The sequence below is a fragment of the Cervus elaphus genome, chromosome 5 (genome assembly GCF_910594005.1).
Source record: "Cervus elaphus chromosome 5, mCerEla1.1, whole genome shotgun sequence".
Classification (NCBI taxonomy): Eukaryota; Metazoa; Chordata; class Mammalia; order Artiodactyla; family Cervidae; genus Cervus; species Cervus elaphus.
In genome coordinates this window covers 27,773,184-27,785,563 of record NC_057819.1, presented here as the reverse complement: position 1 = coordinate 27,785,563, position 12,380 = coordinate 27,773,184, and the positions used below count along the sequence as shown (strand labels likewise).

The 12,380-nt window shown below is 44.3% G+C and overlaps 1 protein-coding gene across 2 annotated transcripts in view; it reads left to right on the top strand.

Moving 5' to 3' along the window:
- The window catches only part of POLE (DNA polymerase epsilon, catalytic subunit), a 56,035-nt gene that overhangs the window by 21,149 nt on the left and 22,506 nt on the right, over positions 1-12,380 (top strand). For both annotated transcript variants that reach the window (XM_043902196.1, XM_043902194.1), the window contains exons 21-29: positions 722-870; positions 2,000-2,092; positions 2,348-2,492; positions 5,464-5,621; positions 5,967-6,162; positions 6,782-6,996; positions 8,214-8,316; positions 8,773-8,853; positions 8,950-9,072. In XM_043902196.1, coding sequence (XP_043758131.1) covers positions 722-870; positions 2,000-2,092; positions 2,348-2,492; positions 5,464-5,621; positions 5,967-6,162; positions 6,782-6,996; positions 8,214-8,316; positions 8,773-8,853; positions 8,950-9,072 — 1,263 coding nt within the window. The remainder of the gene's footprint in view (positions 1-721; positions 871-1,999; positions 2,093-2,347; positions 2,493-5,463; positions 5,622-5,966; positions 6,163-6,781; positions 6,997-8,213; positions 8,317-8,772; positions 8,854-8,949; positions 9,073-12,380) is intronic.

Genomic DNA, 12,380 nt, shown 5'->3' with positions numbered 1-12,380 from the left:
ACATTAATAAGAGAATAAATTAAGTAACAGTACTTGGATTGGGAGCCTCTGGGCCTCTTTGGTGGGGTGAAGCCCCTGCCTCTGTCACTGGTTTTGAGGTATAGATTTCCTCTGCTTCTCCACTTAGCTGCCAAGTTCTGGATTCTGTTCTATGGGGGTTGAAATTGCCCCAGGTCTGAGGTGTCGAAGTGGACTGTTGCTATCACAAAGTATTTTCTCCTAGTCCTTAGTTTCACAAGTAATAAAAATGTAATATTGATATGTTTCTTTGTGTTCATAAGTCCTTTCAGGATATCTGTCTTACGTGGGGCAGTTCTAGATTGAAAGTGTTTCAGGGTAGGTGAGCACTAAGTGTGCAGACACTATGGGGGATAAGCTGATATATCCATGTTAAATTTCTCAGGTGTAGTATAGTGTTGAGGTTATATAGAATGTCCTTGTTCCTGGAAATTTTTTGCTAACGTATTTAGGGGGGGTCAGGTCATGATAGCTTCAACTTGCCTTTGGTTGTGCCAATAGAGTTTCTCTGTAGAGAAAATAAAGGAAATATGGCAAAAAGTATCAACAGTGACCTCTCTGATATATGGTCTTTGTTGTACTTTTTGTGTGTGTGTGAAGTTTTCTATAGATTTGAAATTTTCAAAATATCAAAACCTTGGGTCTTGTACAGAATGTGAGGTGGAAGAGCCTAGGAGGTGATCAGTCTTTGTGTGGGTTGCAGGTGTGGAAAAAGAAGCTGTCCGCAGCCGTGGAGGTGGGGGACGCGGCGGAGGTGAAGCGCTGCAGGAACATGGAGGTCCTATACGACTCCCTGCAGCTGGCGCACAAGTGCATCCTCAACTCCTTCTATGGCTACGTCATGCGCAAGGGGTAGGCGCCTGCCTGCTGGGGCCTGCGGGCCTGGGCGAGCGGGGCGAGGCAGGGCCTTGTTCAGGGTGCGGGCGAGGGCGGGTGGTGGGGGTTGAGGTCACACTCACTCAGGGTTCTGGGCATCTGGGGCGTCAGCACTCCTGGACGTGTTCTTCGGAGCATCCTGGGCTGCAGAGCGGTTTGGTAGTCTCTGGCATACGACTAGTACATGCGTGCTCAGTCACGTCCAACTCTTTGTGACTCCATGGACTGTAGCCCGCCAGACTCCTCTGTCTACGGGATTATCCTGGCAAGAATACTGGAGTGGCTTGCCACTTCCTACTCCAGGGCATATGACTAGTGAGGGGTGTAAAGTCTTCTGAGAAGTGAAGAAAGCCAGGAATGGGGGAGGTCTTAAAGCCAACATGGAGTATGTTCCCAGGGTAGAGTGCCAAAGGAGGATGAGGCAAGATGGGGCCTGAGTGTGTCCAGTGAACCAACAGCCAGGTGGGTGGGGGCCTCGCAGAGCAGGTCATTGAAGGTGAGGCCTAGCTGTTGTGGGTGGAACCCAGGAGGGTCAACATGGGTGGCCCTGAAGGAGCAAGGTGGTGGTGGGGCCAAGGATTGGTTTGAGGGAAGGTGGTTTTGTTTATTTGTTGTTGCTTTTTAATGGCAGAGAGGGAGGGGCTGAGAGCAGGCTAGCACCTGAGCAGAGTTCCGTGGGGCAGGAGGGCCTGGCCTCAGGTCACTTGACATCTGTGAGACCAGATGTGAGTACTGAGCCAGGTGGGCTGGTGTTTTGCCTGAGAAGTCAAGAGGATGAGTGTGGGGTTTGGGAGAACAAGGAAGGCGTGAGGTGGTGCCTGGGAGAGTGGGAGAACTTGAGGGGGCTCTCTTGGCCACTGCCCTGGAGAGTCCTGCTGAGCTGAGGTCATGAGCTATTGCCATGGCAGCATGCTGCATCCTTTCAGAACTTTCCTGAGCTGAGCACTGCTTTGAAGTAGGAACAGAGGAGTATCCTCAGCACAGAACTAAATCCCACCCTAGTTCTCCTTCTCTGCTTCAGATGTCCACTCCTCCCAACCCTAACTCCTCTAACGTCCTTCTCGAGGGTGCCCCTCCGGCCCCTCAGCTGTGACTGTCCCCCCAGGGCGCGCTGGTACTCCATGGAGATGGCTGGCATCGTCTGCTTCACAGGGGCCAACATCATCACCCAGGCACGGGAGCTGATTGAGCAAATCGGGTGAGTGCTGCATTTGGCCACCAGCTACTGGGATTTGAGGGGTATGGCCTGAGATGAGGAGGCTGGATGCAGGGGCTGAGAAGGAGCAAGCTGGTGACAATAGAGCTGGAGATGCTGGAGATGGGAAGGTGTTTCATTTTGTGGGTTCCCAGCCAGGAGGAACCTCGTCCACTGTCAGGCATTGACACAGGGTTCTTGCTCTATAGACATCCATGCCCACCATTCATGTGGTCTCATTTCCCTGTTTCTCTGAAGGAGGCCCTTAGAGCTGGACACAGATGGAATATGGTGTGTCCTGCCCAACAGCTTCCCCGAAAACTTTGTCATCAAGACCACCAATGTGAAAAAGCCCAAGGTGACCATCTCTTACCCTGGGGCTATGTTAAACATCATGGTCAAGGTGAGCCTGCATCTCTAGCAAGGACCTATTGTCTGGGCTGGGGTTTCTCGTGCCACCTCTCTGATAGGAGTGTGGGAAAGGGGAAAGCATTGGCCCTTAGACTGAGGCCCTCCCCTTTCTGAATGGGTACTCCCATTTCTGAATGTCACTGACTTTCAGATTATCTTTCTCTAGCCTGAACATCTTGTCCAGAGATGTTGTGTTCAAAAGTTACCTGTGTCTCTGTTCCTATTTAGCATAATAACCAGACTTACAGCAAAATTAGAAAAATAGAACAAAAATTCCTGTATATCCTTTAGCCTGCTTCTCTTTATTTTTTTATTTGGCTGTGATGGGTCTTAGTTGTGGCATTTGGGATCTCCGTTGTATCATCTGGGGTCTTTTGTTGCGTGGGCTTTGGAGCTCACAGGCTCAGTAGTTTGTGGCACACGGGCTTAGCCACTCTGTGGCACATGGGCTCTTTCCAAACCAGGGATTTGACCCACGTCCCCTGCATTGCAAGGCAGATTCCTAATCAGTAGACCACCGGGGAAGTCCTGCCTGCTTCTCTTTAACTTTTATAAACCGCAGTGTAATTGTCAGAACTGAGAAGTCACGCCAGCACCACACTGTAACTCAACTATAGCTTTGTTTGCATTTCCCAGCTTTTCCAGGACCATGCCCTGCATTTGGCCAACCTGTCTCCTTAGTCCCCTCCTACCTGGCAGTCCTCTTGGTCTCTCCAGTCTGTTATGACCCAGACACTTTGGTGAATACTGGTCAGGTGCTTTGCAGACGGAACCCCCGTTTGAATTTGTCCCTTGTTCTTTGTTACTAGACTGAGGTTATTTGGGTTTTTTGGAGGAAAAAAACGAGAGATACATGCTTCGTGTTGGCATTCTTTCAGGGCACTGAGTCAGGATCAGCACTCCTGCTGGCTTCCCAACTATCACGTTATAGGAACAAGTCCACGAGTCCACACTCCCAGGAGGAGTGGCAGACCCCAGCCACATAGCAAAGCCACCCCAGCCACTAGTAAAGACTGTGGAGGAGGTACTGTCCTCTACACTGAGACTCTGCAGATGTGCTGTTTCACTGTGAACCTTTGCCCTCTGGTTTTGGTGCTGGTGGTGTCCTGTCATAGTGGGCATCAGCTGCCCAAGGTGACTCCATATTTCCCTCGTTCTTTGTACATTATTAACTGGAACCTTTTGTAAGGAAGAGTTGTCACACTTCTCTCCTACTTTTGTTGTTTAGTCACCCAGTCGTGTCCAGCTCTTTTGTGACCCCACATGCTGTAGCCCTCCAGGCTCCTTTGTCCATGGAATTCTCCAGACAAGAATAATGGAGTGGGTTGCCATTCCTTTCTCCAGGGGATCTTCCCGACCCAGGGGTCGAACCTAAGTCTCATGCTTGGAAGGTGGATTCTTTCCCACTGGACCACTTCCTCTTACCTCCTGGGAAGCCCCTCTCTCCTCTTAGTCCCTCACTTATCACTTGATTGAGTCCTTTGTTAGCTCAGTGTGGACGTGTGGATGTGTGGAGGTGTGCTGTGTGTGGTAACAGCCCAGTTCCATCCTGGTTTGTTGTGTTGCTCAGCTTATTCTGCTTTGGCCACTAGGGGCTCCTTCACATTAGCCCCCTGTGTCCTTGAGACACACCCTGTTCTGTGGTTTGGATTTGGGTTTTTGGGAAGTGCTTTACTTCCTGGGATTACAAGACACTCCAGCCTCATCTTGTGTTTCCGTCCCACCTTGGAATCAGCCATTTCTCCAAGGAGGCCAAGTTCCTTTTATTAGGAAGTGGTGGTAGAAACCAAGATGGAGTGTCTCAGCTGCTCACAGCAGATTGGCTAGGAAGTTGTGTGTGTGTGTAATAACCCCACACATGTGTGTCTATATTTATTTCTCTGTTTATCTGCATAGTTATTTAAATAGATATAACATGAGCATATTGATATATCCGGCTCTAGTCTATTCTCCTTTCCTTATTAGTGACTCCTTTGTCCTATCTCTGATTTTCCCAGTGTGTGTATTTATTTGTTCAACCCTAGTGTTTGTGTAAAGTAGGTTCAGAGTCTTGTGTCTGGAGCAGTAAGCCCACCAGCTGCAGTACAGTGTTCATTCTTTAATCTTACACCACCCACACCATATGAGATTTGCCAAAGTTACTTAAACCAGCCCTCTGGCAGGGTTCTGTCAAGCAATGATAGTGCAGTTGAGTTCATTTGTTCCAGTCTGCAGGCTTTCTTGGGGTCACCCTCGATCCTGGTTGAATGTTGTTTAATTTGCTTCCGGTAAAATTCACGCTTTTGTTGTTGTTTTTATTTATTTACTTCTGGGTCTTGGTTGCTGGGCATGGGCTTCTCGTTGCAATGGCTTCTTTTGTTGTGGAGCACGAGCTCTAGGGTACATGGGCTTCAGTGGTTGCAGCACGCGGGCTCAGTAGTTGTGGCACACAGACTTAGTTGCCCCTCAGCGTGTGGAATCTTTCCGGGCCAGGGATCGAACCTGTGTCTCTGCATTGACAGGCAGATTGTTATCCACTGTACCACCAGGGAAGTCCAAAATTCATGTTTTACAGGGAGCACTTCTATGGGTTTTGACCCAGACATAGAGGCGTGTATCCGCTGTCACAGAGCAGCACGGAACAGCCTACTGCCCCGGAGGTTCCCGGGTGCTGCCCCTTTGTTGTCAGCCCTTCTCGTTCCCTGGTTCCCCTGTGTGTTCTTTTGTGCGATGGTTTTGCCTCTTCCAGCGTGTCCTGTGGATTGAAACATGCTGTGTAAAGTTGGTAGATGACGCAGGAAGCACTTTGGTTCGTCCGCGTTGGACATATGTCAGAACTGGACCTCTTTCCCTTGCCAAGTGGTGTCCGTTGTATGGACGAGCCCCAGCTTGCTGATCCAACCACCCCTTGGAGCGCAGCTGGTCGTCTCCAGGTTTGGGTGATGATGAGTGAGGCCGACCCCCTCTTCACTCTTGCTGGGCAGGAAGGCTTCACCAATGATCAGTACCAGGAGCTGGCTGAGCCTTCTTCACTCACCTACGTCACTCGCTCAGAGAACAGCATCTTTTTCGAGGTTGATGGGCCCTACCTTGCCATGATCCTTCCAGCCTCCAAGGAAGAAGGCAAGAAACTGAAGAAGAGGTAGGAATCCCACAGTCTTTATGCTTGGGAAAGGTCTAACAACTCTAGTAAATGGACCAGGACCCACAATGGGAACAGACCTCGATTCTGGTTTCTTGAGTTTTTGATTCAATTTGGAAAGCTTTTCTTGACACCCACAAATTCTATTCTCCACCTGTTATATTCTGGTTCTACAGATTGCAGGCCCTAAGTCATTTTCATTTTGGAGATCAGAGTAGAGAGATGTTTGCTGCCTGATGGATGCTAAAAGGGAGGATGAGAAAGGGAAGGAAAAAGGCAGAGGGGTGATGAGAAACAGCTAGCATCCCAGACTCTCTCCTCTGCTCTCTTTGCCTATGTTTCTAGGTATGCCGTGTTCAATGAGGATGGTTCCCTGGCTGAGCTTAAGGGCTTTGAGGTCAAACGCCGTGGGGAGCTGCAGCTGATTAAAATCTTCCAGTCCTCAGTGTTTGAGGCCTTTCTTAAGGGCAGCACCCTAGAAGAAGTGTATGCCTCTGTCGCCAAGGTGGCTGATTACTGGCTGGACGTACTATACAGCAAGGTAAGGCTCCTCTCCTGGCCCTGAGGGTCCTGCAGTCAGAGTCCTGATAAGCAAGGTGACAGATGAACTCAAGGCTAATTCTGATGAAATCCCATAACTTCCTTAGTGCCAGGGCTACCCCGAATCCCCCTTAACTTTTGTGTCCAGTGACAGAATTCTGTGAAGGAAACAAATATTAGCATGATAATGAGCCAGTTGTAGGCTATTCGACCTCAGACAGGCCCCTTGGGCTCCTCATCGTTAAAGAAAGTGGCTGGTTCCTTGGTTGGTCCATCTGCTGTCCAACCTGCCCACGTCTCTCTTCTTTTCTCCCTCCTGGTTCCTCCTTTCCCTGTCTTTCTATTCCTTTTAGGACAAAAATCAATTCTTTGTCTTTCCTATTATTCTGCAGTCTTGGTACTAAAAGCTCAATAATGTTTCTTGATATTTTCCGGCACAGTTTAATAAAGTTAAGGTTTTGTGTGTGGTGTGTTGCTGTGCAGTGGTGTGAGACACTCATCACTGCCTTCAGCTCATCAGGCTAGATAAACGCAGTTTCACACGGAGAAAGTCTTGGGTGAGCTCAGGCTGGTGCTCCCTTCCTCTGTATGATATTTTTACCCATTGCCTCTCTCTCCAGGCAGCTAACATGCCTGATTCCGAACTGTTCGAGCTGATCTCTGAGAACCGTTCCATGTCTCGGAAGCTGGAAGATTATGGGGAGCAGAAGTCGACATCCATCAGCACGGCCAAGCGCCTGGCTGAGTTCCTGGGAGATCAGATGGTGAAGGATGCAGGGCTGAGCTGCCGCTACATCATCTCCCGGAAGCCTGAGGGGTCTCCAGTCACAGAGAGGTAAGGGTTTCCAGCTTGAAGAAAGGAATTCCTTAAGGGTCTTGATTGCTGTCTGAAAACCGGCATCTTCTGTAAAGCCTCTGTCCCTCCATAGAGAGATGAGCTTCCTTAAACAGGGCAGAGGTAGTCAGGACTCAGAAGAGGGAGGAACCAGGCCTTGGACTTCTTGCAGAGCAGATGCCTGGAAGGCTGCTGGGGCCCTGGTGGGAATCCTGAGAGGGTGTAGTGAGCTTGTCCACTTGGAGCCCATAGAATCTGGGTTCTTGGGTGGCCAGACTGAGAGTACCCTCTCAGTCAGGCATAGGGTAGTGGGGATGTCTTGGAGGGTCTGCTTCAATGAGCCATAACACAAGGTCCAATTCAGGTTTAGGGCAGAGCTCCGGGTCACTCACACACGAGCAGACTGATGCTGCACTTCTCGAGTTGGGATTATTGAACCACAGCTACATGCTACCACACTGACAGCAAGAAAAGCAGGGTGATACATGAAGGCAGAGTGTACTTCTGTCTATTTAAGTTTACGCACGGGGAAGTACAATAGGAGTACTATAAAAGCATGTAGGGGACTGATAAGCACCAAGATGAACATTGTCTTTACTTCTATATTAGGAGGGTCAACAGAGCTACACAGGGGACTTCATCGTCATTTTTATTTTTCATCCATGACATGAAAATGGGATGGCTGGTTTGATAGAACTAGGTGGTGGGTGCACAGGTTTCTGTTCTTTCTAAGTTTCTTTATGATATTTCAAAATAACAAGGGGGGTAGTGACAGTTGCCGTGTTACTTTGCTAGTGATGTGAAAACTGGTTTCATTTTCAGGCAAGCATGTGGGCCCTGTCTATATTTTACCCAATGAATAAAATTTTTAATGTTTAATTATACACATGCACATGAATATATAATTTATGTAAAGACATCTGTAAATAGCTCTGATAACAGTGGTCAGACATACACTAGATGGCCAATGGTGAGGGGTTGTGCATGAAATCATGACATTTTATTTTTATTTATTTATTTTTTAAAATTTTTTATGACATTTTAATATGAAGTATTAATATTTATTAAGTATGATAAATATCAGATACAGGTATAGTTTATACAAAATAACTACATGAACTAAAAACATAGGTTACAAAGTAGGTCATAAATACTTATTTCCATGTAAACTACAGGAGATTTTCACATTTGTGAGTTTTGTATCTTTTCTTGACCAGGGCCATTCCACTGGCCATTTTCCAGGCAGAGCCCACAGTGAGAAAGCACTTTCTCCGGAAATGGCTAAAGAGTTCTTCCCTTCAGGACTTTGATATTCGGACGGTGAGTGCTGATTTTTTTTCCTACTCTTAGAAATTGAGGAGGAAGACTAGACAGGGCAGAGAATCCCAGACTCGGGTCATGTTTTTGTCTGGGGACTTCACTCTTGATTTCCTCTTTTCTATTATGGAATGAATGAAGAAATAGTTACACTTTAGGAAAAACCTGGAAAAACTAGATGCTGGGGAGGCCTTTTTAACTGTTCTCTGGGATGAACTAAGGCTTGGGGTCTGGCACAGGGTCTTACTGCTGGCTCCTTTACTTGCTCTGATCCTGGGGGATCATTTATGCTCTCCACTTCCATCTCCTCCTCTGTGAAATGGGGCCTTTCAGCCTAGAATTTCTAAGAGGATTAAATAAGACACATGAAGCATCCATCCAGCACAGTGCTTGGCTTGGTGTGCCGCTGCTCTGCTGCTCTTCTCTCATGCACCCATCGCTGGTTTCCTGCACGCTCAGATTCTGGACTGGGACTACTACATCGAGCGGCTGGGGAGTGCCATACAGAAGATCATCACGATCCCTGCGGCCCTGCAGCAGGTGAGGCTGAGACCAGCAGAAACGGAGCCCAGTGTGAAACGTGGACCTGACTAAACTAACAGAGTCAGACAAGTGATCAGTATCGCCTTCATGTAGGTGAAGAACCCAGTACCACGTGTCAAACACCCTGACTGGCTGCACAAAAAACTGCTAGAGAAGAATGACGTCTATAAGCAGAAGAAGATCAGTGAGCTCTTCGTCCTTGAGGGCAAGAGACAGGTAATGGGGCCTGGCCCAGGACAGCAGAGGCTGTGATAGTCAGGCTGGCAGCGTCCTGTGGGCACACAGGCACCAGTCTCCATGCTGCTGCCCATCATTTTGTATGCTTCCGTTCAAGCATCCGGAATGTTTTTTTCTTTCTAAAAATACATATCTTGATACTTAATCCTTTAGTTCTTCTCTGTGTTCTTCTGTGATAGGAAGCTTTGTAATGCATCACTTTAGGATGAAAAACTATCTAAATATGTGATGTACTAAATAATTAGACTCAGTAACTTGGAATGCATCACTGCACCTTGAGACTTCAGTTTTCTAAACTATAAAAAAGCTGTTATAAACACCAAAAAAGACTAAAGACCAGTGTAATGAAAAGCATAGCTAAAATCAGAAGAGCAAGAAGAAAATTCTCAGGTGCTGAAAGTGGAAACTGAGCTTTAAACCAGAGCAATATACAAACTTACCTGCTAAAAACCAGATCCTCAGATTGAATTTTAAAATCTAACTACCTTATTTATGAGTTATACCTAAAACGGCTCCAAAAAATTAGAAGGATGCAAAAACATATATATCAAGTAAATATTAACCCAAACAAAGCTGATGTAGCTATATTAATGCAAGACCAAAAAAAAATTTAAGTTGAAAAGTATTAGTAGGGACTTCCCTAGTGGTCCAGTGGCTAAGACTCCACGCTCCCAATACAGGGATCCTGGGTTCGATTCCAGGATCCCTGGTCAGGGAACTAAAAGATCTCACGTGCCACAAGTAAGAGTTTGCTTACTGCAACTAAATACTCAAGTGCAACAACTAAGACCCAGCACAGTCAGATAGATAAATATTTTAAAAAAAAGTATTAGTAATGATAATGATGGTATTAAATACTACTAAAAGTCAAATTTCACTAGAAATATTTAGTAATTCTAATAGTTTAGCTTCAAATTAAATAATGTGAAAATTTACTTAACTATTAGAAAAAAATTGACATCTAATCAGTTTAGGATTTTAACACATTTCTCAATTGATAGATCAAGCAGACCAAAAACTAGTAAAAATGTGTAAGGTTAGAATGACAGAGTTGCTAACTAGATTTAGTTAACAAATAGAGCTTTGCACTCAGTAATTAAAGAATACACATTCTTTTTAAGAACACCTAAAATAAGACTGAATGCTGCAAAGCAGCTTGTAACAGATTCCAAATAATTTATGTATGTACAGATCATGTTGTTTGAAAACTATTAAGAAATATATTTATAAATAACTCATGGATCAAGAAGTCACAATGGAAATGAGAAATACTGAATGAAAATACTATTAAAATTTGTAGTTTGCAACTAAAGAAGACTATAAATAGCACATAATCTATTTAAATATATAGAAAAGAAAAACCAACAGAAAATTAAGTAACTTCCAACTGAAAAATTCAGAAACAGTAGAAACCAAGAAAGTAGAAAGAAGTTATAAAGGCAGGAGAGCAATGAATGAAACAATAAAGCCAAAACCTTTATCTTTGAAAAGACTTATGAAATAGATAAATCTTTGTCAAGATATTTCAGGTTTTGTGTTAATGAAAACAGATTATCAATGCAGCTATTATAAAGTCTAAGAAAAATAAAGACTGAATTATCTTTCCTAAACAATTGGAAAACTTAGATGGAATAGACAGTATCCTAGAATTACTATTCAAATTAGCCTAAGAAACAATAGAAAAACTGAATAGAACTTCAAGCATTAAAAAGAAACAGATACTGGGCCCAGATGGTTTCTCAGAGGGATTTTATCAAACTTCGAAAAAAAAAAATTTTGGTAGTGCTGGATCTTCACTGCCATGTTTGGGCTTTCTCTAGTTGTGGCAAGTGGTGGAGGGCTACTCTTCATTGTGGTGTGCAGGCTTCTCATTGCAGTGGCTTCTCTAGTTGCAGAGCATGGCTTCTAGATACATGGGCTCAGTATTGGGGCTCCTGGGACCTAGAGTGCCACTAGTTGTGGTACAGGAGTCTAACTGCTTCACAGCATGTCGGATCCTCCCAGACCAGGCATCAAACCTGTGTCCTCTGCATTGACAGGCAGATTCTTCACCACTGAGCCACCAGGGAATCCCCTTACCAAACTTTTTAAAGAAATGATTCCACAGAATAAAAAAAAGAGGGTCCTTAGCTCATTTGGTAATCTTTATAACTTTTGTTACCCTGGTAGCAAGCTAACAAGCCAGGAAAAGGAAGGCCATTTGCAGATAGAACAATAGGTATAAAAATAGTAACAAACTAAATTTTGCACTGTGTAAAGACAGTAACATTGTGTCCAAGTATGATTTATGCAAGGAATGGCAGGTGTTAACTTCAGAAATCTGCTAGTTTAGTTCATTTTAGGAAAAATCGATTCATCATGAAGAGAAGACTTATGGTGTCATTTTCAATAGAGTCAGGAAAGAACATTTGATAAACTTTAATGTCTATTCATGATAAAACTTTGAACAGTCAAAATCAGAAAAGATGATATATTTCTCTGATAAAGTCCATCTGTTGAAACTCAATAGCACACATCATATTTAAAGGCACAACATTCGAATCACTGAAGTGAGGAAGAGGAAATGGATGCCTGTTACCACCACTTCTGTTCAAAATTGTTTGGAAGTCCTGGCTGGCATAATTCAACAAGAAAAAGAAGCTAAATTTTAAGGATAGAAAGATATAAAATATCATTTGTAGGTAAATATAACTGTTAACACAGAAAATGTAAGGAAACCCCAAAATTATTTTAACTAAGACATTTCAACAAGGTCATTAGATACAAAGCTAGTATATAAAAACCCATAGCTTTCTTTTATATTAGAGACAGTTAGGAATTTTTAAAAATTAATTAGTTTTTTTTTTATTTTGGCTGTGTGGCATGCAGGATCTTTGTTTCCCAACCAGGTATTGAACCTGCACCCCCTGCAAAGGAAGCACAGAGTTTTAACCACTGGACCACTAGAGAATTCCTTAGAAAGTATTGTTTGAAAGGTACTGTTTATAATGATGGCAAATAATATACCAAGGAATAAATCATAGTAACAAAATGTGTTTAAAACTTTTATGGAAAAAAATTATACAATTTTACTGAAGAGTAGAGAAATTCACTTAAATAAATAAGGAGATATACCATGTTCATGGATGAAAAGATTCAATATTAGAATCCTTGGGGTGATTTGTCCCAAGGTAATTTGTAAAATTCAGTGTAACTTGACAATCCTAAAATTCATGTGAAGAATAAGGATAAGAAAAAAACAATTTTGAAGATTAAAAACGGGAGGTTTATCTTAATGTGTAACAAAA